At 40.8% G+C, this 26,961-nt stretch overlaps 1 protein-coding gene across 17 annotated transcripts in view; it reads right to left on the reverse strand.

Annotated features, from left to right (window-relative positions):
- Nucleotides 1–26,961, reverse strand: part of SYNE1 (spectrin repeat containing nuclear envelope protein 1) — a 451,533-nt gene that overhangs the window by 146,887 nt on the left and 277,685 nt on the right. For all 17 annotated transcript variants that reach the window (XM_044288568.1, XM_044288579.1, XM_044288581.1 and 14 more), the window contains 15 exons: nucleotides 26,794–26,961; nucleotides 25,797–25,973; nucleotides 25,002–25,148; nucleotides 24,723–24,848; nucleotides 24,320–24,496; nucleotides 21,638–21,903; nucleotides 18,569–20,729; nucleotides 16,568–16,905; nucleotides 14,522–14,666; nucleotides 11,209–11,427; nucleotides 8,767–9,032; nucleotides 7,744–7,909; nucleotides 6,027–6,182; nucleotides 3,855–4,007; nucleotides 766–948 (listed from right to left, as the gene is read on the reverse strand). In XM_044288568.1, the coding sequence (XP_044144503.1) occupies nucleotides 766–948; nucleotides 3,855–4,007; nucleotides 6,027–6,182; nucleotides 7,744–7,909; nucleotides 8,767–9,032; nucleotides 11,209–11,427; nucleotides 14,522–14,666; nucleotides 16,568–16,905; nucleotides 18,569–20,729; nucleotides 21,638–21,903; nucleotides 24,320–24,496; nucleotides 24,723–24,848; nucleotides 25,002–25,148; nucleotides 25,797–25,973; nucleotides 26,794–26,961 (4,848 nt within the window). The remainder of the gene's footprint in view (nucleotides 1–765; nucleotides 949–3,854; nucleotides 4,008–6,026; nucleotides 6,183–7,743; nucleotides 7,910–8,766; nucleotides 9,033–11,208; nucleotides 11,428–14,521; nucleotides 14,667–16,567; nucleotides 16,906–18,568; nucleotides 20,730–21,637; nucleotides 21,904–24,319; nucleotides 24,497–24,722; nucleotides 24,849–25,001; nucleotides 25,149–25,796; nucleotides 25,974–26,793) is intronic.

The following is a 26,961-nucleotide window of genomic DNA, read 5'->3' on the forward strand; positions in this document are numbered from 1 at the left end:
GCATGGTGATATCAAGTGACAGGCAGTTAGTAAGCATACAGCTAGAGATAGTGACTCACAGCAAATATTACCAATGGACATACTGTACATTTTTCTGTCATCAACCGCCAAAAGCCTGATCTCTCAAACACCCGGCAATCCGCTACTATATCCAGGGATAACTGTAGGGGCAGGAGACGCACATGCCAGATGCTCAGTGGAATGGCTGTTCATGGATGGGCCAGGTCCACCAGAGTGGCTCTCTATTCTGGCTCATAGGGCACAGGGTAGTCTTTATGAGATAATGGGGTAAATGTATAATTTGCAGAGGTTCTGGTGTCAGTGTTAATTTTGTCTTTGCTTTGTGAGGTCGCGCCAAGTTCACAGTAATAATTATTTGGCCCAAATGCAATGTGGTGTATGCCACTCGCTGTAAAAGTACACCAGAGGGTTCACTGGCGAGGAGGTGAACCTTATTAACAGTCGCACATAGTTTTCACTCCTCTTCTAAAAGTGGCGAGTCTCACTAAATGCGGCAAAAATATGCACCAAATGTTGCACGCGGGCAACACTTGCAACTTTTTTAAACCACAAAACTGGCACACCAGACTTGATAAATGCCCCTCAATGTCTTTATAGGATACATAATCCGTGAGATGCCTTCAATACACATTTTATAGGTACTCTGGGCCACTTACAGATATTGCTGATGCAGATTTCCTACAGGGAATATACTTCACTTTATTTCTCCAGTGGACATGGTAAGAAGACACTACAGTGGAGTACCTGCTTGACTTTGCCTGCTCTGTATTCAGCCTCTTTGCTGCCTTGTTGCTGTAGTTCAATAAGTTTTCCTATCTTATCCACCAGTTGCTTCCCCAGAGTGTGGTTCTGTTCAGCAAAGTCTTGCACGGCTGCATCCAGTTCCACCAGCTTTATGTTACACTTGTCTAGTTCCTCACATAGGATCTGCATGAAAGACAGACAGTGGTCAACAGTGGTCAACTGCATCAAAAATATCTCAAAATGCATAAATGTGAGGAACAGGAAGAACCATAAAAGTTCATCTTCATTGCATCTCATTATATTTGTTCTGACATTTACATACAGTAAGTACTTTAGATGTAACATTTTTGTAACACTGTTGGCATCAGACATAAATAGCCATTTTAAAGGGGTTCTCCAGGAATTAAAAAAATGAAAATACTTAAATATTACTTTATAATAAATATATTCACAAAAACCTTTCATTACTTAGAATGGCTTATTTTGTCTAGGGAGCAATCATTAGGAGAAATAAAATGGCTGCCGTCCTATCAGTATACACAAAACCTGTCCTAATCACACAGGAGGACAAGTTACTTCACCACAATGAGCCATAGTGCTTCCTCATCATCCTCTCTGCTCTGCTTGTCAGGAACCATGATCCTGAATACAGGTGAATCTCTGTGAGAATGGAGATGATGAGGAGACATGAGAAGAGGTGAGGTTTGGCTAATGAGCAGCAGCAGTTGTATGCAGTCTCCATTACCAGAGACCCACATTACCAGCCTGTCCTGTCTGTCCTCACTGTACTTCATGTCTCCTCATGAACTAAATTCCCCAGAGATTCAGTTAAAGTTCTTATCATCTGTATTCAGGATCATAATACCTGACAAGTAGAGAGGAGGATGAGGCAGCTCTTTACCTCAGTGTTGTAAAGTAACTTGTCCTCATATGTGATCAGGACAGGTTTTGTGTGAACTAGCGGTCGTTTTGTTTCCCCTGATGATTTCTCCCGAGGCTCCCCAGGCATTATAAACAATGAAAGGTGTTTGATAATATATTTATAATAAAGTAATATTCAAGTATTTTCATTTTCTTAATTCCTGGAGAACCCCTTTAAGGTGTATGCACATGTAGGGTAAAAAAACAAAACATAACAACAAAACACTGCTTTTTTAGCAACAAGAAACTCCATGACCAAATGTTACATGTTAGCCAACAGAAAATTATAAAAACACCCTACAAACTCTATGACCCTGATTTATCAAACTGGCCTTTTCTTTATTTTGGTAAATAGTGACTTTTCTGTCATTTTACCTCTAAGACAAATTTATCAATAGGCCAAAGTAATTTAAGCTCCTGCTAAGTTAACTTCAGAAAATCTAGCTGTTTGTGGGCGTACCTGTGGAGTAAGTTGGTTTTTGGCCTTATGCATCTTAGAGGACAAGTCTAAAAAAATAGTTTCAACTGCTCTGCACTCCTAACCTGCTGTAGCGGTGGCAGGTGAAAATAAAGTTAGAATGTGATAGTTTGCTTGTATCTAGTGCTGTGCGCCATGTTCATAAATATTACTCAGAATGTTACCTGTACACAAATAGACACATTTCAAATTGTCCCCTGTTGATAAATCAGGGTCTGCATTTTTGTAGAGGTGTTTCTATACTGTTTCCTAGCATTTTTTTTGGTCCCTTGGCTTATTTTTTTTCAAATCACTGTATGCTCTGGGTGTGACTTTTTTCAGGCTTTCTCCCATATACTTTTTTATAGAAGAATAAAAAGCCCACAGGAAGTGTGGAAGCACCTCAACAGGGCTTTTCAGCAAAGAACATCTTGGCATGATTTGTGTATTCTGTGACTCTAGTGCTACAATTGTATATGGTACAATGAACAACAAAAGTTCCGTTTTTGTTAAAGGAATTTCACAGAGTAGCAAAAGCTACCTACAGCGCCTCCCACTATTCTCCTATCTGATTTCCTCTGTCATAATGAGCAGGAAATTAGACTGGACACTCGAAATTTAAAAAATGTTTATAAATTAGGAACGTAGAATTTAAAGGAGTTGTCCAGCCCCCAAAGCCATGACCTCTGGAAAGCAGCTTCATGCCAGAGCTGAGGGTACTGTCCCTGATGCTTCCAGTGCCTGGCGTACTAGAAGTGTGATGTCCCGTCTGTGGTCATGTGCATCCCTGCAACCATTCACTCACCTCGGCAGAGACGTGTCCCTGCGTGGTACATGACCATTGAGCCTGTGCTGTGTTGAGCCACGGTACTGCTAAGGCCAGTGAATGGCTGAAGCAGTGCACATGACCACGTGTGGACATCATCACTGAGGGTAGGACCTTCAACACTGGAACAGAGCTGCTTTCAAGAAGTCAGAGGCTTTTTTATTTTGTTGATACATTTGTTGCATCTTTGAATACGTCTAGAAATGTAATGTTTCTACCATCCGAATGTGTTATGTAGCTGACTAGCGATGCGCTAATGTCAGCACTACATAACAGTGTGTTTTTTACATTTCTCCCTGCAGCCGTTCTGCTACAATACACACTTGTACAATATGCTAATGAGCCTCTAGGTGCTATGTGGGCGTAGATTCAGCACCTAGAGGCTCCGTCTACTCACCCTTTATCCCGCCCAGGTCCCCTGTTCTGCCCGCCCAGCTCCTCTTGATTGATGTCCAAGTTCCATGCATCGTTGAGGAAATCCAGCGCCTGCGCCGTTCACTTCTGTATTCGGCGCAGTGAGTGATAGCCGCACTCCTGGTGCCGGCTTCCTCACTGTGACGTAGTCGGCGCAGTAAGGGAGCCAGCACCAGGAGCGCAGCCTTCACTCACTGCACCTAATGCAGAAGTGAACGGCGCAGGCGCGGGATTTCCTCAACGATGCATGGAACTTGGACATCAATCAAGAGGAGCTGGGCGGGCAGAACAGGGGACCTGGGCGGGATAAAGGGTGAGTAGACGGAGCCTCTAGGTGCTGAATCTACGCCCACATAGCACCTAGAGGCTCATTAGCATTTAGTACAAGTGTGTATTTTAGCAGAAAGGCTGCAGGGAGAAATGTAAAAAGCACACTGTTGGTGAATCTCTGTCAGGACTCTTCTTACATACCATGTGATCCTTCCTCGCTTCTGTCACATCAACTGCTTTCTCTGTTAGTCTTCCCAGAATTGAATTCAGCTCTCCCTCAGTTTCTGCTATTTGATTATTCAGCTCCTGGTACAGGGTTTGATTCTGCTGGGCCTCTTTTTGCTTCATTTGTATCTACAGTGATAAAACAAAAAAAAAAAAAAAAACATCAGGTCTGTGGTATGTCCAGCACATGTCCACAAGTAAGTTCCCACCATGGCTAGTGATTTCTGTTCTGCTCTGGTATAGCAGCAAAACTACGAAAATAGCAGAAATGCTGGATTCGGCACTTAATTGATCAGAACAGATTCCACAGTTTCCGCTTTATTAGCAGAGAAAAAAAGTCCAGCATGTAGGAGTTTTCTCTCCGCTGTTGTGGACAGGATCCTTGATGGTGACACTGAATGGAGCCTCGGGAGAAGATGTTAACAAGCCCTAAGGCACACATAATGCTACTATCTTTTCCAGGGACTGTATCCAATCTCAGCTCATTAGCATATTGCTCATAATGATGTATCCAAGTTTTACTGTCTTGGTAATAGTATATAATATGTCCACAAGGTGGAAGCAGAGGGTGTGTAATACAGAATGAGGCATGTTTGGGAATTGGCTCCCTGTGCACATTCCTCCCTCTTAGGCCTCATGCACACGACTGTTGTTCGGGTCCGCATCTGAGCCGCAGTTTTTGCGGCTCAGGTGCCGACCCATTGACTTCAATGGGGCCGCAAAAGATGCGTACAGCACTCCGTGTTCTGTCTGTATCCGTTGCTCCGTTCTGTGGCCTTGCCCGTTTTGCGGACAAGAATAGGCATTTCTACAATTGGCGTTGCAAGTTCCGTTCTGCAAATTGCGGAAGGCACACGGGCGGCTTCCGTTTTTTGCAGACCGCTAAAAAAAACCTGAATGGTTGTGTGCATGTAGCCTAACCCTCAAAATTGGTCATCAATATCTGATGGCTGGAAGACCTACTCTTGGCACCCTGTCCAAGTTGGTATAAGCGGTAATGGCGTTTGGGCGTGCGCTGCCGCCACTTCCTCGGCCTGTGGTGCCACATAGCCTATGTACAGCTAAGGCCGGGTTCACATTACTGTTTAGTTTTCTGTTCTTCTGAACCGTCAGAAGAACAGAAAAATAAAGAGATCCTGTATTTTAGTTATCCATTGTATGCTCAGTTATACACATTGTGCATCAGTTTCAGCCATTTCCATCTGAGACCTGTTATTTTAGACAGTAAAAAACTAAAGTTTTTTCTTTGCCTAAAATAAAGGATCTAAGACAGAAATGGCTAAAAACAGTGATGTGAACCCAATCCTAGGCCTCATGCACATAGCCGTTGTTTTGGTCCGTATCCGAGCCGCCGTTTTGGCGGCTTGGATGCGGACCCATTCACTTTAATGGGGCCGCAAAAGATGCGGACAGCACTCCGTGTGCTGTCCGCATCCGTTGCTCCATTTCGTGGCCCCGCTAAAAAAATCTAACCTGTCCTATTCTTGTCCACCCTTTGCGGACAAGAATAGGCATATATATTGAAGGCTGTCCGTGCCGTTCCACAAATTGCGGAACGCGCACGGACGCCATCAGTGTTTTGCGGACCCGCGATCTGCAGACCGCAAAACACACCACGGTCGTGTGCATGCGGCCTTAGTCTGATTCAATTGAATGGGACTAAAATGCAGTTGCTATACAATGTATATTGCTGTGCTTGGTATAGTAAGCTGATTAGCAGGGCTGTAGGAAGTCAGACTCCCCCCGCCAATCGGATAGTAAAAGATGGTACAGGCTGCTAAGGACCGAGCCCCCCCCCCCCCCCCCCACCTTTACATGTGTGCTTTATATCGTATGATATTAATATTATCAATCAGGTAAAGAAAATAAGTAGCTGGACTGATTTGTGCCAAATTTATTAAAGAGCAAAAATCTAATCTACACCTAGAAAGCATATATTTTCATCACAAATTTCTACCCTTTCACATAACTGGTTCATTTCCTTGGAAAGCCATGCCCACTTTTCTTGCCATTTGACAAGTAATGAAAAAAGTAGCAAATTATGATTTTTGTCACAATTTAATTTAAAACCTAGTGTGAGGCCAGCGATTCCCATTATGTTCATAGAACAATATTTTCTTAATAACGGACAATGCATATTCAGTTTACCTCTTCATTTATACTGGCCAGGGCTAAGGCCACTTCAGCTAGCAGCAATGACAGCTCAGATGGCAGGATTGTGTACATTTCCAAATATTTATTCTGCTGCTCTTCAGACAATTTTTCCACTTTTTGACGATGAGAATTGAGGTCCTGCTGTAGAACCTTAGACAAAAGAGAAAGCAATGTTTCCCGTTACTCTACACAGCAACATGTCGTGCGACAGCAAGTAATTTATTTTAGAGCTGTGATTTCGCTTTGAAAACACACCCAAGTCACAGGTATGTCGTGTGTCGCCAACAACTTAGGCTACTTTCACACTTGCATTTGGTGCGGATCCGTCATGGATCTACACAGACGAATCCGTTCAGATAATACAACTGCATGCATCCGTTCAGAACGGATCAGTTTGTATCAGCCAAAACTGATCAGTCTTAAGCACCATTGAAAGTCAATGGAGGACGGATCAGTTTTCTGTTGTGCCAGATTATGTCATAGAAAACGGATGCATCCCCATTGACTTGCATTGTGTGCCATGAAGGATCCGTTTGGCTCAGTTTCGTCAGACGGACACAAAATGCTGCAAGCAGCGTTTTGGTGTCCGTCTCCAGAGCGGAATGGAGACAGAACGGAGGCATTCTGATGCATTCTGATCGGATCCTTTTCCATTCAGAATGCATTAGGGCAAAACTGATCCGTTTTTTGACCGCTTGTGAGAGCCCTGAATGGATCTCACAAAAGGAAACCAAAACGCCAGTGTGAAAGTAGCCTTACATTAAAGTCAATGGAGCGAATGCTGCTCACGACATGCAACTTGCAACACAAAACCCAGCATGTCTGAATTTTTTGCTACTGTGTCATTACAGTCACAGCATGTTGCTTGTGACACCATAGACATACATTACATGAAATGTGGCACAACACGTGTCGTCATGTAGCCCTAGCCTTACACAAAAGAAAGCACTGAACACAGTCTCCAGCTGAGCGACAGACACACACTGAACCTCCTACATCCCTCTATAACAGGGATGCTCAACCTGCAGCCCTCCAGCTGTTGCAAAACTACAACTCCCAGCATTCCAGGACAACCTACAGCTATTAGGGCATGCTGGGAGTTGTAGTTTTGCAACAGCTGGAGGGACGCAGGTTGAGCATGCCTGTTACAGGGAATCTGGTACCACACAGGCAATGTCCTATAGAGAAGCTGAGCAGATTGGTAAATAGTTTTGAAGGAATAGATTCAGTATTAGAATCTGTGCTCTTTCCATGGTCAGGAGTCTATAAAACTATATATGAATCTGCTCTGCCCTTCCTGCTCTATAGGATACTACCTGCAGATCAGACATGTTTAATTAATGTGCCAGGTTCCCTTTAAGTATCCTGAATTCCCATCCACTGATGATATCAATGATAAATTGTGCACGTAAGTCAGAGATAATTTCAGATATTTGGTTAGATGCTTGCATATTTCTTCCAGTAAGTGGAGTACAGCACAGTGCAGGACCATGGAGGAGATCGATAGGTGTATTGCGCTGTGGCTGTCCTAATTCTAGATCATAGGCTGCTGTCTTTGCACCAGTAATTATTGCAAGAATTGATATCAAGACGTGTGGTTGGGTAATAATGGGAAAGATTAGAGGACAATTTACTTCCATGGTCCCTTGTTGTTCTAATAGCCAGTTCTCAATGAGATCCTAATACAATTATTATTTTCTCAGTATTGTACCTGGAATTCTTCCAGCTGCAGATCTCCCTCCGATGCAGAATTTAGTAAAGTTTCCTTGGTATCTCTGATCCAGGATTGAACAATATTAAGCTCCTTCTCCACATCCTCTCGTTCCTTCAGTTCCTGCTCTACAAGTTTTTTGCTTTTCTTGACTTTCTGTTGCATACTGCAATGCACAGGAACACATAAACAGATGATTAATAGAAACTTATATCTAACTAATATATATTGACTGTCAAGTGGAGAATATTCTTATTGGCCATTGTATGACTTGCATACTTTAGCCTTTAATCTTGAAAAAATCTTTCATAGGGTGTTTATAGTGGCAAAAGTCTCTATTAAGATATAGATGTTTCTGTGCAGGGTACATCCAAGGTCCACCAACGCTGGTGACATTTCAACATATAAAACTTTACTATTACGTGAACATTAAACCCCTATAACTACCTACACCTGTGATGGCTAACCTACAAGTTGTAAAACTACAACTCCCAAGATGTACACTTCTTTGGCTGTTCTCAGAACTCCATAGAAATGAATGGATCATGCTGGGAGTCAGTTCCACCACAGCTGGAGTGACGGAGGTTAGCCATCACTGACCTAGACCTATATTAAAAGTATACATGGAAACGCAGGCATGGTTTTAAAAACTTTTGTAAAGTATCATACAAGATCTTATAGTCACCATATACTTATACATCACTTAGGTTTATATAGTCCAAAATGCAGAATAGCATGAAACCAATGCAGTCAGTCAACAGATGAATCTGCTCGCTGTGAATGCATTGCCAATCATTTGCTCAATAAGATTGTGTGCCAGCACTTCGGTAGCAACCAGTCTCACATTACTTGGGTCTTTAGGCAAAGGTAAAATTGGCACTAAACTCATGGTAGAGAAGGGGCAAGGAGGTTTTGCTGGATCATGCTGGCTGCATAAACTATATAGTCAGGCTACATTAGCTATTACCATTTATTACCAGGACCAAATATAACACTGTGAACATGGTTTCTGTCAAGTCTTACTTGGAACATCTGTCAAGCATGGCTTTCATTTCTTGAATGACTGGCAGGTCCTCCACGCTAGCCGATTCAGTATACACATCTCGAAGGAGACCGTTTAAGGCATGCTGCCTCAAGCGGGTAACTGCAGAATACTCTTGCTCCAGATCTCGAGAGAAAGTCTCATGGCTTTCCAGTAGCTCAACAAGTTCAGCCTTTGAAGCCTTCTCAGTACAGCTGTCTGGGAGGTGTTCCTGTAGCTGATCAATTGCTAAGGTGGATTCTTGTATCTGGGAACATAAATGACATTCAGCGTAAGTAAATTATGCAGAATGCTCTGGCTTAAAATTTACCACTTAGATCTAGTATTTTCCTGTAAAACACACAAAAAAACAAAACCAAAAAAACATAGGGCCATAGGATGATGTATGACACATGAATTTTTATTTTGGTGTTCTTTGAATCTCTTCATCATACATCACCCCTGGTCATGAATAAGGATCAGTATTAGAGTATCCGAAATGCGTAGACCTGTCTGCTATGTTGGATTTTTTTATATTCTGTGTATTGTTAATTGACTGGAGGGCCAGATGTGTCGAGCAGGCCTACTAAATCCCAAAAAAATTGTAGAAAGTACTGGTCCCATAGGACAGAGGGATAAAACTTAACATTTATTTTAGATCAAACTAAGATTAAAGACAAGAGAGGAGAAGCCTCTAGACAAAACAAATAACAAAACAGCCCAGGAGGCAGACAATAATACAACAAGCAGTGTGATCAAAGATTTGAAAAAGAAGCAGGAACGCTCTCACCCGTTTTGTTGTTCAGGATGTCTCGTGGAGAGGACTGGGGGTGACGAACGGTCCTTGAAAGCTTCTCAATCACACACAAATAATAGATCGGCCCCTTTTAGGATGGTTGGAGGCAAGGTGGTTAGCCCTAGGCAACCCTAAGAGGGGGGGCAGGGGCTATTATGCCCTACCTATCTATACGGGGACTTACCCCGCAAGGAGCGTCCCCGTCCGGATGCCTGTCCCTGTGGGGACAGAAACCCTAGTAGTCCCTAATAGATGCTCCCTACGTGTCACGTTTCAGTTCGTTCACAGAATATCATCAGGGGAGATGAATGGTACACACAGGGCTATGGATTGGGCCTGTGTGACCAAAGAGACCAAGAAGGTGTTTTTCTAAAAAATGGGTCGAATGCCTAAAGGAGTGTGAGGCCAGTCAGGCTAAGACACACAAGGCATGACCATAATGGACGTGTTATCTAGAATAGATGCACCAATGGGTGCCAACTATGTAATAACAGTGGGCCTCAGGGACGATCAATCCAGGGGCGGGCTGTGGCCGACAGCCCGCCCCTGGATTGATCGTCCCTGAGGCCCACTGTTATTACATAGTTGGCACCCATTGGTGCATCTATTCTAGATAACACGTCCATTATGGTCATGCCTTGTGTGTCTTAGCCTGACTGGCCTCACACTCCTTTAGGCATTCGACCCATTTTTTAGAAAAACACCTTCTTGGTCTCTTTGGTCACACAGGCCCAATCCATAGCCCTGTGTGTACCATTCATCTCCCCTGATGATATTCTGTGAACGAACTGAAACGTGACACGTAGGGAGCATCTATTAGGGACTACTAGGGTTTCTGTCCCCACAGGGACAGGCATCCGGACGGGGACGCTCCTTGCGGGGTAAGTCCCCGTATAGATAGGTAGGGCATAATAGCCCCTGCCCCCCCTCTTAGGGTTGCCTAGGGCTAACCACCTTGCCTCCAACCATCCTAAAAGGGGCCGATCTATTATTTGTGTGTGATTGAGAAGCTTTCAAGGACCGTTCGTCACCCCCAGTCCTCTCCACGAGACATCCTGAACAACAAAACGGGTGAGAGCGTTCCTGCTTCTTTTTCAAATCTTTGATCACACTGCTTGTTGTATTATTGTCTGCCTCCTGGGCTGTTTTGTTATTTGTTTTGTCTAGAGGCTTCTCCTCTCTTGTCTTTAATCTTAGTTTGATCTAAAATAAATGTTAAGTTTTATCCCTCTGTCCTATGGGACCAGTACTTTCTATTCTGTGTATTGGAATAAAGAACATCATCTTTTTTGGAAGCTGGACCTCCTTCTCCATTTTTTCAAATCACACCTTAAGGTTGAATGTTTCTAAATCTCACTTTCAAATACTCTAATTCTGAGTTAGCAGAAGTAAGTCATCCAATCGTGATCCCAACCATAATCCAATGCCACTCGTAGCACTGCAGGTTCTCACACAGATTAAGCTGTGGAATACCCCGTGATCAGTTTACTGTTGGGGTACCCTTCTAAAAATGGGATTGTCAAATGTGGAGAAGCCATTTAAAAAGTAGCATGTTACAATGCAAGGAAATGTGTGCATATTATTTGTAGTATCTACGATTTACTGTAAGAAGAAAGGAGACCAATGCAGTTTCCATCATATTCGCTACCTTAGCGCTCAGCTCCTTCCATTCCTGCACAGCTTCTTCCAGTATATTTTCCTGTTCACGAGCTGTACTGCGAAGCCTGGTCCACCTCTGCCATACGGTTGACATTGACTTACTGATGATTGCTTTGCTGGCATTATTTCCTAGCTTCTCCATTGCAGATGCCTTTTCCTCAAGTACTGTGATTTTCTCGTGAAACGAATTTACCAAGTTTACTAAAGTCTATTAAACAATAAAAATACAAAATATAATGCCATACTTGGATTTAAAATTTAGTTGCATGCTGACTGAGGTTTCCTCCATCTATAATTATGTTTGATAAAAATATAAGAAACTATTCAATGTAAAAACAACATAGTTCGATAAATATCCTGAAAAAGGCAATCAATACAAAGCGTTCAGAAAATCTTCAGGCCCTTTCACTTTTTTCACTTTTTGTTGATGTTCCCCCATCATTCGGCACTCAATAGCCCATAGTGACAGTGAAGTGAAGAGAAAACTGAATTTTAGAATTTTTGCTAAGGAAAAACGAAAATTTGGCATGGACATAAGTATTCAGACCCTTTGCTATGACACTTAACCCCTTAAGGACCCTGTTATATTTCACCTTAAGGGCCATTTTTTGCAAATCTGACCAGTGTCACTTTATGTGGTGATAACTTTAAAACACTGCTACTTAATCAGGCCATTCTGAGATTGTTTTCTCATCACATATTGTACTTTATGACAGTGGTAAAATGGAGTAAAAAATTTTTTACCAAATTTACCAAAAAGTTTAAAAAATTAGCAAATTCCCAAATTTCTATTTCTCTACTTTTATAATAGTAATACCTCCAAAAATAGTTATTACTTTACATTCCCCATATGTCTATTTCATATTTGGATCATTTTGTGAATGCCATTTTATTTTTTAGGGGCATTAGAAGGCTTATAAGTTTAGAAGCAAATAATGAAATTTTTCAGAAAATTTCCAAAACCCACTTTTTAAGGACCAGTTCGGGTCTGAAGTCACTTGGTGAGGCTTACATAATAGAAACCACCCAAAAATGACCCCATTTTAGAAACTACACCCCTCAAGGTATTCAACACAGATTTTACAAACTTTGTTAACCCTTTAGGTGTTCCACAAGAATTAAATGGAAAATGGAGATGAAATTTCAGAATTTCACTTTTTTGGCAGATTTTCCATTTTAATAAAATAAATTCCAGTAAAAAGGCAAAGGTTAACAGCCAAACAAAACTCAATATTTATTGCCCTGATTCTATAGTTTACAAAAACACCCCATATGTGGTAAACTGCTGTACGGGCACACGGCAAGGCGCAGAAGGAAAGGAATGCCATATGGTTTTTGGAAGGCAGATTTTGCTGGACTAGATTTTTTGAAACCATGTCCTATTTGAAGCCCCCCTGATACACCCCTAGAGTAGAAACTCCAAAGAAGTTACCCCATTTTTTAAATTACAGGATAAGGTGGCAGTTTTGTTGGTACTATTAGGGTACATATGATTTTTGGTTGCTCTATATTACACTTTTTGTGAGGCAAGGTAACAAAAAATAGCTGTTTTGCCACCGTTTTTATTTTTTGTTATTTACAATGTTCATCTGGCAGGTTAGATCATGTGCTATTTTTATTGAGCAGGTTGTTACGGATGCGACAATAACAAATATTACTTTTTTATAGTAGTTTGTTTCAGTTTTACATAACAAAGCATTTTTGAAAAAAAATAACTTATAGTGTCTCCACATTCTGAAAGCCGTAGTTATTTATATTTTTTGGTAATAATGCATATCGGAGCAAAAAACAAGCCATGAGGAGGAAAGAACTGCTTACAGAGCTTAGAGACATGATTGTGTTGATCTTAGTCAACTGCTGATCAAGTGCACATGGTATAAAAAAGGCTGGAGAAGTTAGGAACAACTATTTCTCTTCATAGAGGGGGGAGAATGGCCTTTGTAAGTTAGGTGACCAAGAACCGAATGGTCACTCAGGTTGAGCTCCAAAGATCCTAAGGGCAGATGGCAGAAACTTCTAGAACTATCACTGCAGCACTCAACCAATCTGGGCTTTATAGCAGAGTGGCCAGTAAGTTACATGAAAGCTTGCCTGACGTTTGCAAAAAAAAAAAAGCATCTAAAGGACTCTCAGACTGTGAATAACAAGATTTAACTTTTTGGCCTCAATTCTAAGTGTCATGTTTGGAGGAAAACAGGCACTTCCCAATACCATCCCTACAGTGAAGCATGTTGGTGGCAGACAGACTGGTCAAGGTTGAGAGAAAGCTGAATGGAGCAAAGTACAGAAACACCCTGTATGCTTAATGAAAATCTGATCTATAGCGCTTTGGACCTCAAGCTGGGCTGAAGGTTTACCTTCCAACAAGACAATTACCTGAAACACAAAGTCAGGACGACACAGGAGTGGCTTAAGGACAACCTTGAGTAGCCTAGTCAGGGCCCTGACTTGAACCCAATCAAATATCTTTGAAGAAACCTTAAAATTAATGTCCACCAATGATCCCCATCCAACCTGACAGAGCTTGAGAGGATCTGTGAGAAGAATGTCAGGAAATCTCCAAATCTAGGTGTACTAATCTTGTGGCATCATACCTAAGAAGACTGGAGGCTCTAATCACTGCCAAAGGTCCTTTAACTAAGTCCTGAGTAAAGGCTCTAAACACTTATGTGAATGCATTATTTTAGTTTTTCCTTTTCGATAAATTAGCAAAGAGTTCGAACATTCTGATTTCAGTTTCTCATTATGGGGTATTGAGTACAGAATGATGGGGGAAAACCACCTTTTTTTTAAAACACAAGGCGCAACATAAAATGTGAAGAAAAAGTGAAAGGGTCTGAAGACTTTCGGAATGCACTGTACATCAGTGTCGTAACTAGAATTGACTGGGCCACAGAGAAAATCTTTTAATGCGTCCCCCAGTCCCTTTAGTGCAGACCTCAGTCTGAGGCAAAAAAACAACAACTTTCCTCTCTTCTTCCGATGGATGCCTCCAATCTTCATGCAGCACTGCATCTAAGCATTGCACTACACTGTTACCTGACATAGCACAGCATCAGGTCATACTGTGCTCCTATGAACACTAAGTCCCACCCTGAAGCTGTGGGCTTCCAGAATTAAGTGAAGTGCAGGCACACGGAGAAGAAGAACAGGGAGCGGTGACTAATACCAGTGCTACAACTAGAAGCACCATACTCACCGCTCCATGGGCCCTAAAAATAAGGGTCCTGAGTTAGGGTCCCATAGCAGCCGCTTCCCTTGCTGCCATGGGAGCTATGCCCCTGCATGTTTAAATTGCTTACCTTGTGAGCCACAAGTTTCTCTTCAGCTTTATGACAGGACATATCCTTTATCAATGAAAACTTGAATAACTTTTTCTCAGCTTCATTTAGAGAAATTACAACTTGGTTTCTTTCTTCTTGGTATAGATGCCACTGAACTGTACATCTGGAAGTGAAAATATCAGGTTGTGAGCATGGCACATTAGCAATTACTGTACTTTATGCTCATCTGCACAGCTGAAGAATTTCATCGGCCTGTTCCATCTTTCAGTTTAGCATATTGCTTAAAGGGAGTCTGTCAGCAGGTCTGACCATGCTAAACTGGTGACAGCTCTAGATAAGGTCCACGGAAGGAGAGGGACAAACATACCTATTGTAGAGGTTTTATCATCAGGAGTAGTCTGAATATGAAGTTCTATTCTGCAGGATTCTACTCATACATGTGCCAGGTATGGGGCTTCACTGTGAAGTCTCTCTGTTCCCTAATCTAAGTTGCTTCACAGTCCCTCTCCTGTGCTGTAGTGGTTTCCTGGTTGGATGCTATAACTGTTACGCATAACATAAGGGAGGGGCTGTGAAATAGCTCAATGTAAAGCACTTCACAGTGAAGCACCACCTTCTGGACACATGCAGGAGCGGAACCTGGCAGAATAAAACTTTCATATTCACACTACTGCTAATAAAATCTCTGCAAAAGGTATGTTTGGGATGCTCTCCCTGACCCCTATCTAGTGTTGCCAGTAGTTTAGCATGGTCAAAACTGCTGACAGACTCCCTTTAAAATATGCTGACTCCTATGGACACCTTTGCATCATTTTAGAATTGTGTATATTTTGTGTTAAAAAGAAAACAAAAAACTATAATTCATTTTAATTAAAAATATTGCTTTGTTTGGTTTCTCATCTGGCATGTGTACACATTACACGGTCAGCTGCACAAAGCCAAGTACGAGCAAATGGTCCAACATTTATTATTGCATTGTACACATTTTGAGATAAAAATTATTTTTTTAATTGGTCTTTATTAAAAATATGTCATCTTTTTTTTCTGTATAGAGCTGACATGCTCTAGTAGCACCCTTTGGATTTTCTGTCTTTCCGTTCAGACCAGAAGCTGGCGGACTCCTTATCTCTGCTCTCTGACCTCTTAAACACTCATTAAAGCTCAGTTCTTATCTTCCTGATAAAGATGTGGCTTAAATAAGTGTTTATGACCTCTCAGTAGATTAGAGATAAGGTTTGTTAGATGACTAGCACAAAGTGAAAGTACCAGTCACACAGTTAGAAAAACAGTTAACCCTTTGTGACAGAACGGCTCAATATTTTTAATAAAGGCCAATTGAAAAAAATGATCAGTAAAGTGCAAAGACCAATAAAGTGCAATCATATTAAAAAAAATAGCCTTTAAGCGAGGCTCTCTGCCATGCTAATAGTCCAAAGAAAGGACATTAAAGCCAAAACAAGAAGTAGAATAATTGGAGTCAATTCAAAGATTATATCCAAAATACCATTCACTTGTATTTTTTTAATTAAAAAAATACATTGAATATTCACATATATGATTGTTAATATGTGATAAAACATTTTAATGGTAGTGTCTCTTTAGTCATGGAAATTACTGATTAACTACAATATGTGGATATCTCCCTTATAACCTGTACACCTTGCATTCTAGAAAGCGTTACCTTTACACTAACCTTTGCATGTTAGGGATGTTTCCAATGGCAACCAGCTGAATTTTAACATAGACTATGACTCAGGATCACCATAAGGTAATTAAAGTGTACATAAAGTCACTAAACTTTTAATATCTATGGTATACATGAATTTTAGACTTGCAGTCTACGGATGTAGCCATTTGTTATAAATGCAAAAAGGTAACACTGATAATAAAATTATATTAGGAAAATGTTATTTATTCAATTTCACAATATATCTGTGAATGAATATCCCAGGAGAAAGATTTACTTTAAGTAGATGCACCGTGACATACATTGATTGAGGTGAAGGTACAAGAAAAGAAATACCCTGTTTCTACAATAATGCAAGCACTATAACCAAGGCATACCTTCTCAGCAGTTCTAGTTGAGTTTGAGCTTGCTCCATGGTCCCTTTCCCTCTTTTCTTTATGGAGCCTAGAGCTTGCTTGAGTTGATCCAGTCCAGACTTGTCGACACAACCTTCAAGCTCAGAAATTAAAACCCGGAGTTCGTCAATGAGTGCGTTTATTTTAATTTCAGTGGTAAAAAAATCAGTATAGTCCCTAAGAGTGTCTTCAGCTGTCTCAATATCCACACCATTTGAAGTCTGTTGGAGCATTTGATATGCTTCTTCTAGCCAGCCGGAAGCAAACTGTAAAGCTTGATGGTATCTTTGACATGTGATGTACATTTTATCAAGAGCAGACTAAAAGAAACAGAAAATGAGTGTAACATTCAATAAATCACATCTTACAAGTGGTTTTATTTTTAGAATCAAAACTTTACATAATTAGTTTCCTATCAGATTAAGAAACCCCATACACGTAAGAGGAAAAACCCACCAGATGCTCTGGTTTCATTAAGCCTGTGTGTGGGGGCCTCACAACTATCACCCGATGATATTGGTATAAAGAAGGATTGAGCACAATCTTATCATGCCCAATTCTTTGCTTTCCCAGAAGATAAGCAACCACCATAGGTATCTGGCAGCTGCTTACTCTGCTGACCTTGCTGAGAAAACATACATAGGTGCAAATCTTTGGCCAAAAATCCTGCCACTCGGTTGGTATGCTTTGGCTGACATTATGCATACAATAAGAATGTATAGACTGCTACGGGACTATTCTGGGGCAACACTGTGCTATATGGGTGCTAGTGAATGGGATTATTGGGTGTACTGGGATTACACATGGAAAAATATCCCATATACATATTATCATAAATGCCTATCACTAATTAGCTGAAACTTAAAGGGGTTGTCTCACTTCAGCAAATTTAATTTATCATGTAGAGAAAGTGTATACAAGGCACTTACTAATGTATTGTTACTATCCATATTGTCTCCTTTGCTGGCTGGATTCATTTTTCCATCACATTATACACTGCTCATTTCCATGGTTACCATCAACCTACAATGCATCAGTGGTAGCCATGCTTGCACACTATAGGAGAAAATATCGGCGTATGCTCATTCCCGTAATCCCGGTCACCAGAATGGCCTGCGCTTTTTCCTATAGTGTGCTGCTGCTGGATTGTAGGGTGGTCATAACCATGGAAACAAGCAGTGTACAATGTGATGGGAAAATGAGTCAAATCAGCAAAGGAAGTAATATGGACAATCACAATACATTAGTAAGTGCCTTGTATTAACTTTCCTTATATGATAAATGCCATTTGCTGAAGTGAGACAACCCGATTAGGAAGTCAAAAAGAATTATGTAACTGCTATGCAGTGCAGACCACTGTCATACCAATTTCAACTCAGATCCAAGTCTATGAAAACAGAGAAATGATGGGCAACTGAACTTAAATATGCTACCATATGCTTCTAAAGTATAAATTTAGTTACTGCACAGATGATTGATTACCTTGGGGTGCATATCGTAGAGCACATTTATAGGTTGTGCAACGCGTAAAAGATACGCTGGGCATGGTTAAGTGTTTCCCAATGAAAAAAAAGTTTTACGTATCATCACGTGTAATAAAAAAGATGGTAAAAAAAAAAATGTAATTCTTTGCAAAACAAAAAACTATGAAAGGATTATGCCAATGTTTTAAAATGTTGGCCCGGGGTTAGAAAAACTATGCTTCTTTTTTCCCCAGAATCAGCACCAATCTTGTCTCTTTCATTGCATCTAGCATTGTAGTTTATCCCCATTTCATGTGAATGGGCCTGAGCGGCAAAAACAGACACAGCCCATGGACAAGAGTGGCACTATTTCTGGGAAAAAGGAGATCCGTCTCTGTTATCCAGACAACTGCTATCAATCCCTTAAAGCAAACAACCTACAGTATATCTATATCAGCGATATGTTAGTATTGGATGGCCAGGAACATGGTCACAAATTTATACCAGCATGTGCACAGACCTGCCTTCCACTGATCACTTCACTGATATCTCTGTCAAGCTCAGATAGTTCCGATATGCTCTTATCCAGATCAGCTGGGACAAACTCTTTTGCCTTGAGGTACTTTTGCTTTTCCCTGTTGCTCAGACCATTCATAATCCTTAGACTGGATGCAATTTCCTCCTGTTGAATTTGTAGCTTTCTCATTTCCTCCTGAACACTTTCAAGCTTTCCATCCAAAGCTAGTGGTTCGTTAAGTTCTACCTTCTTTTGTCTAAGCCACTCCAAAGTGCGACATATTTCAATATGAAAATCTATGCTCTGAATCAGTCTGTTTTCACATTCTCCCATCCGATCCTTCATCACTGCATGCCATGACTTTAACTTTTCGTGCCACTGTTGAACCTCAAGCTCTGCCGCTTCATAAGCTGAAGGATCAAGCGTCGGAGAAAGTTCTTCTAAATGTTCTGTAACTTGTCTGAGAAGGGTGCCTGCATTGTGAAGGCTGGCTGACAAAGTACGGTAGCTTTTCAGCTTGTCCTCTGCAGGAAGCGTTTCCTTGTTTACTTCTTCCAACTCCTTATTCAGCACCTCAAATTTTATCTTCAACTTTGAACAAAGATCTTCATTTTTCCGATAGGCATCTTTAATGTCTGCCAGTTGACTAACTTTCTGTTCCATAGTTCTTTTTAACTTATGATACTGGCACACAAGTTGCAACATTTCTTCAGGAAGCCATGGTTGTCCTGTACTACGGAATATCTCCTTTTTCTGATTTAGTTCATTAACTGCTGTACCAAGTGCCACAACTTCATTTAGAAGAGAAGCATAGTCCTGCTGAAGCTTCAATGCTTCCTCAGCTGAAAGGCTGGAGGGAAATTTGTACATGAGTAACAATTGGTCTTCAAGTTCTTTTAGAGCCTTGCTTGTCAAATCAATCAATGAAACATACTCTTTGCGGAGAAAGATCGCTTCCTGAACTTTACTGAGCTTTTCTTTGGCTAAAGTAACAACACAGTTAAATTGCTGTGGCAAAGAATTGAGTTTCTCATCAAGGTACAATCTTTCAACCTCATTCAATGAAGGCAATATCTCCTGGCCACTTCTTTGCATTGAGAGCAAAAGATTTTCATATTCAGGGGCCTGCTCAAGAATTTTCTGGTATTTGGAAAGCTGGGAATATAATTCAGAATCATCGTTCATCAGATTAATTTCTGGAAATGTTAACACATCTGCTTGTTTTATCCAATGACAAGCTTTGTCCAAATCCTCTTTAAAAAAAATTCTTGAAACAAAGCTTTTTTCAAGTTCTATGAGCCTTTGTCCACATTTTTGCAAAGTGATATCAAAAACATTTTGGAGTTCTTGTAATTTACCTAAAACTTCACTTCTTTCTTGTTCTGTAGCTTCCTTCATTAACTCTCTGCCCTGGTTCCAGAGGCTGTTAATGTCACTCTGGTAAGTCTTTAAACTAGCTTGGACATTTTTACATGTTCTAATTTGCTTACTCACATCATCTGGGAGCAAGCAAATGTGCTCCTGAAACATGACTTTCTTTTCATGGTGTTGTATTTGATTTAAGGCCTGATACGCTGCCATTAAAAACTGTGCTCTTTCAGACAAAGCTTTATTTAAGTGTTTCTTCCTTTGGTTGACTAAATCACTGAGACAGTCAACATGTTTCTGTGAATCTTCTAGTACGTTCTGAAGCTTCTGCCTTTCATTCAGACCTAGATTAGCCATAATTCTATCTGCATCTTTAATGAGGTTTTTCAGTAGCACTTGCTTAGTTTCCACTTCACTGCATATAGTCAAGTGGTCAATAAGCAAGTTCTGAGCAAGTTCAGGTGGTGGGCTTTGTTTTAAAGCTTCTGACATGCTTGGCTGCTGATCTTCAGCCCATTCAGTTAATTCCTGTAACCGGGAATTAAGAAAACTTAATTCTTCCAATGTTGTGGCACAGGTCCCAATTTTTGATTTCACTAGCTCTTCTATCTGAGTCCAACGTTGCTCAAAGTGACTGGTTTGCTCCTTAACTAATTCTTTGTCATCTACATTTAAATGGTCAACTATCTTCTGCTTTTGTTCCTTGAGGTCCTCAAGAGCAAATCTTCTCTCTTGGAGAATTGATCCTAAGGTTTTCAAAGCTTCAAGGTGTGCAGCTGTGCTCTCAGTATCAGATCTGACAAAAATAAAAGTTCAGTTAGACAGGCTTTCTTCACAGAAATGTAGGTGAAACATTGCTAAGATCCTACAAAGCTCCCAAGAGAGGAACCTCATATTAGCCTTAAATTAACTTTAAATGGAGTCTGTTAGCAGGTTGTAAGATCCACAGGGCGTCTGTCAGTAGGTTGCATGACTGAGAAATCCAACTTTCAATCCTCCCCGGCAGAGTGATCAAAAGCGACATGGAGGCGGTAACTGACCGCTTTCCCAAACCCTCCCTGCAGCTCCGAGTAATGGCTGTACAATCCAGTGAGGAGACTGTTAGAGCTATCACACAGAGGTGAGGGACTGGGGAAGTGTTTGTTGCAGAGTCAATGGCAATGAAGACAAAGGAGCCACCTTCATGGCACTCCCATTGACAGCACCAGGGGATTAAAGTCAGATTTCTCAGTCATGCAACCAGCATGACAATTACCAGAGCTAAGCCTACACTCCTCTGAGGGGTACAAACTGCTGACAGATTCCCTTTATTGACTTTTTAAGGTACTCCAATGTATATTGTATGTGTATGTGGAATGCAGTCAGTAGGGAACCAAATCAAATAAGGTACATTAAAGAAATGTACAGCACAATTTATGTGGTCCCGTAATACTCTGAAAATCTATGTGATGTACTGTAAAATGCTTAAGTGTCAAAAAAGACAAAAGCCTTTTAAATTGGATTAAACAGCATATCCAGCTTTAATATTGTTCATGTCACTACTGAATGGAAGACTGGACATGACCACTCTCTCATACTCTGCTCAGAGAGGAGGTTGTCACATGCAGCTGTTATCCAGTGCGTCAGGTACAATGGAATATTTTGATTTTAGTTAAAACTTTCTGTTGTGATTATTTAGAAAATTATCTAGCGGCTGTGAATTACCTGGCCAAGTTGTCCCACTCAGTGGTAAGTTTGTCAAGAAAGATGTCGACTATGCTGAGCCGATCGTGGTAATCCCGCGTCCTCTGCAGATCTTCTTCCCTTTGCTGGAGTAGACTGTTGATTTGAAAGCATAACTCAAGCCAGCGGGAACTTAACTGACCAATGTCAGCATGTTCTGGGGACTCTTGTCCACTTGTCAGTTTGTTCACTTTCTCTGTAAACCTGGTAATCTGATCCTGCTGTGACTGGAGCTTCTGACTAAATTCCTAGTGCAGACATAGAGAACAATGAGTAGAACATAATTACAGCACATTTTCACCATTGTGAATAGTGTATATAACGATGAATAGGAACCACTTTGCCATTATAAGTAAGGGTACTTTCACACTAGCATTGTTAGAATCCGGCAGGCAGTTCCATTGCCGGAACTGCCTGCTGGATCCGTAAATCCATATGCAAACTGATATCTTTTTTTTCCGGATCCGTTAGACTTATTCATTGAAATACCGGACCCATCTTTCTGGTATCATCCGGAATACCGGATCTGGTATTAAATTTTTTTCAAAGCTAGAAAGAACTGCGCATGCACAGACCGGAAAACCGGCGGTGCAGCAATTTCAGGAACACTTGGTACCGGATCCGGCATTAATACATTTTAATAGAAAATAATTCCAGATCTGGCAAGTGCAGTAGTGTTCCAGAATTTTGTCCGGGAAAAATACTGCAGCATGCTGCGGTATTTTGTCTGGTCAAATACAGTACAAGGGCCGGAACGGAAGACATCCTGATGCATACTGAACAGATTGCTTTCCATTCAGAATGCATTAGGACAAAACGGATGCGTTTTTTTGCGGTATTGAGACCCGTTACCGAATTTCAATACAGGAGAAGAATAACGCTAGAGTGAAAGTACCATGACTTGCATTGAGTGAGGTTTGCTTCCATGATAATTTAAAAGTTTAATTTTTTACTGTTCTGGTGGAGTATTATTAAACCTAAAGGAAACTAAAAAAACGCAGAACACATCTGATTCTATTGTGGCCTATTTGTATGGTCAATAATAATTTACATACATGACACACCAAAAAAATTATGACTAAAGGCTGTCAAAACACTAAGCTGAAAATACCAAAACCAGTGTATGAGTGGAGCTGCTAATTTGTGATCTACTGTCTATGATATATTATACAATTTCTTAAATATAAGGGATCATTCATTTATTTTTTAGACTTTAAGTTTTCCTCTCTTCCAAATGCCTAATCTTTGTGTCTCAGCTGCAGGCTGCATCACAATAACCTGTTATGCATATTTTAAAATTGTATAAGGAATTTCTCCAGACTTGCATGTGATTTACAATACATACTCTTTTTGTAGTATTATTTGTTCACAGTGATGAACTATTACATATTAAAAAAGATAAAATAAAGAAATATACAGCTTCTTCCGGTTCACAAGTTCTACAGCTGATACTGAAATCTGGCTGATGAGTGGTCCCTCAATAAGGGAGGCAATCTTGTGACTGACTATTGGCTTCCGCTGTTAAACGGTGATCTGTCGGTGGCATTTTTAGGGTCACTACAGATGCCAGGTGGATGACACTGAGATTGTGGTTTGCAAATTATTGTTGGAAAACGCTGTAGTGTCATTGCAGGGGACATGTAGTAGTCTACCCACTGAAATCAATATCCTACAGGGCAAGAACTGTCCTTTGCCACTATGAGGCCCATATCTCTTAAGAGGATGAGACGACAGGGCACACCATGATTGGAGAACGCCTTCAAAAAACCTCTGCAGCAGATTAGTTCTGTATGATAAGGAATAAGCTACCATGTCATCTGACATTTACATGATACAAAACATATATTTTGGAGAATGAAATAGTTGACTTGAAAAATGACAAGAATGGATGGAAGAAAATACGGAAAATGTCTGCTGCCTGTTTTATAGAACTGTATGTGGTGGGAATTTATTACAGCTATTTTTAACAAAGGGAGCCTAATACCATAATATATCATTCACAAGTAAAATGTAATATTCATGTTTACCGCTACACCGGGACTTGAGAGGAAATCTGTCTTGTTTTATGCTGCCCTGAGCATAAACCGGTGACAATGACCTTCACACAACTGCTGGGTCACTTTTAGTGGCTCCAGTACAGGACTCTGCTCAATACACTGCACAAGCTCATACTCCTCAGCCTTCCCCCATCGGTGATTCCCCCCATTGGTGACTCTCACACTTGCGTCTTCCAGAGCATTCTGGATCCGGCATAGCCAGATTCGGCCATTCACCGCTGGAGCTCATTGACTATAATGGGATCCGTCAGGGATCTGGCAACTCCCTGGCATAAATGCTGGAATACAGCCAAAGACTGTTGCATGCAACGATTCAGTCTATGGGGTCCGGTGGTCATGCGCTACTATTCAGCTATGCCAGATCCTGAGAAATCTGACAGACTATTCCTCTGCCGGAACAACTTGCTGGATTGCTTTGGCACAAGTTTGAAACTAGCCTAAGTGACCCAGTTTTTTCATTAGGGTATCTGTCGCAGCAGCAGAAAACTTGATTTATTTTGAAGAAACACCAGACTAATACACCATTCTGAATAATTCTCTATGGCAAGATATGATCTGTGTCTTATGAAAGGAAAATGGCACATCCCAAGTGAACCCATTCTAGTACCTTCAGCTGAGAGACCATGTTCTGTGCTAGTTTGATCTCTAGTTCTGCTCGTCTTCTCTTCAAGTCTTGAAGCTGTTGGCCAGCCTCCTGAAAATATATCTGAAGCTCCAACTTCATTTCTCTCACTTCTTCCCAGCCGTTAGCCAGATCCTGAGACTTCATCATTCTTTGTTCAATCTATGGAAGAACACATTGTAAAACACTTAGCTCAATATACTATCCATCAATCCTAGTAAAGTGGCCAGTCTCACACTGTGAGAAGACTGGGCTGGTGTCTCCGCTGAAGATTCCTGTGGAACCTTTTACATCATGTGACGTGCACGTTACTGAGGGTTTGCAGACATTCATTGAGTTGTCATGGTTCACATAATGTTACTGGCTATAACAGCAGTGAGATGCTTACTGTCTGCTTCATTTGCTGAATGCTGATTGCTACATTCTTCACAGCACCGTCAGATAAATCACAAGCCGTGCACAGAAGGTCCAAATACGTGTTGGCCTGCTCCTGCAGAGTCCTGTAATGTTTCACCTGTGTAGATAAATGCAATGGAAAGAGCTGGTGAAAAAATTATTATTGATGTTTTTATACAAATTTGAAAATTGAGGCAGTTGCACTCTAACAGGATAATTGCTTAACACTGTTATAATATTAAATCAAGTCTATTTTTAACTCTTCGGATACCTGTTTTGTGGCCTCGGCCAGACTGAGTGGGGCTTTGGCTTTTTCTTCTAACTCTTTCTTCGCACTAGAATACCAGGCTTGACATTGTAGTAACGTGTCTTGGTGACTAACATGCTTTTGTAGTTCATTTTCCAAACTTAAGTACACCTAGAGGTTGATGGAAAACATTACAAGTGGTGACAAAAGTATCATTCAATATTATTATACTAAAGAAATAAACAAATAAATCATAATTTAGCTTAAAGGATTATTCTCATCTTTAGCCCAAAATGAGTAGAATACAAAAATACAAAAACCCACCCCACATGTGTCCATAGCTTTTAAGGTATTTTATTAAGACAGAAGTTGTAGGCATGCTTGACGTAGTATTTAAAGAGGACCAAACCTGACATGTCTATTTTTAGTAAATACTGTAATCGCCACAAAACAACAATATAAAGCATCTTTTCTTAGAACTCTGTATTGTTTTTTCCTCTGTTATTCATTGTAGAAATGTATGAATAAATTGATAACTGGGTGTTACCATTTCCCTTGCTAAGGGGGTGTCCCTACATTGTCTGTCACTGTGAACACTGGACAGGATGAGAGTGTGTAAGGACACACTCCCCCACATAGTTGTCGATTATTTATACATTTCTAGGAAAAATAACAGAGGAATAGTATTACATACGGTTTTAAAATATGATGCTTTAGAATAGTTATTTCATGAGGAATACAAGCTTTTACTAATATGTGTCAGGAGGGGTCCTCTTTAACAAGTTGTGACGGTGACATTATGGGTGTATTATAACTTACCCTCTGGACAGTACTGCAGATAGCCGAGTAACTGTCCCTTGTTCCTTGTAGATGTGCTTGTATGGTTTGTTTGAACTTTGCTTGCAGATGTTCTGCACAGTGAAGAACCAGATTTTCTCCCTTCAGTTTGAGACTACTCAAACGCTCTTCAAAACCAGCAATATCCTCCATCATTGCCTGCATAATGATTTAGCGTTCATGTCAGGATATTTACAAGTATTCATCATTCGTATATGGTTTAGCCTATGTGTTCTGCTGTGGATGTTTATGAAGAAAACTACAGCTGAAAGATATTACTTAGCAGTGTCCCTTGAGTCTGTATTTTGCCATTTACTAAATCAACACTGACTTTAGTGAAGGACAATAGGGGTCAATTATTCAGCTGAAATATGCCTATATTAGGCGTATTTCAGGCGCAAATTGTGGCGCAACAGTTAGTTGCTCCACAATCGGCGACTTCTCCCTGCTCACACCAGTTCTAAAATTGTGGGGGTGGTGTGGGAAGGTACACCTGTCTCATTTACCATTTTCTACGCCTGTTTTAGGCATAGAAAAGGGTCTAAATGTAAGACAGCTCGGAAGTGCTCTTACATTTAGAACTGGCGCCTCTTAATAACTTCATCAGAACCACCGCCAGCCTAGGGCTATTAAGAACAGAGTCTAAAACGCCGGTCTTAATAAATGTGCCCTAATATGCTTAGAAAATAGTGGTAAAACTGGGAATATTACAGAGAACCATAAATGCATGCATCAACATGCACAATATTTAGATGTCGTAGTGGTGTTCACCTTCCTATAGGTGTCATCAGAGAGACAAGTAGTATTGCCCGTAGGACTCCCTACACCAGCTGGATCAACACAATGAGATCCAGTACCTTCCAAGAGCCTTTGAAGTTTAAAGTTACAAACACAATCCATTGCTTGCCTAAATGTAACAGAAAATGGCACAATATGATTACAGACATAAATATTCAATGCTCTCGTCATCCTGTAATACCTTGTGATTAGCCAGCTGTTGAGTAATTGCCTCTAAATTGCTGCTTTCCATTAGGTCAGGGGTTACCAGCCTGCTTGACATCTGAAGGAGCCACTTCTCTACATCCTGCAGCTCACTATTATAGCATTCGTGCTCCTTCACTTTGTCTTCCAATTCAGCCACAGTCAT

Source organism: Bufo gargarizans, chromosome 4 (genome assembly GCF_014858855.1).
Source record: "Bufo gargarizans isolate SCDJY-AF-19 chromosome 4, ASM1485885v1, whole genome shotgun sequence".
In the NCBI taxonomy this organism is placed as follows: domain Eukaryota; kingdom Metazoa; phylum Chordata; class Amphibia; order Anura; family Bufonidae; genus Bufo; species Bufo gargarizans.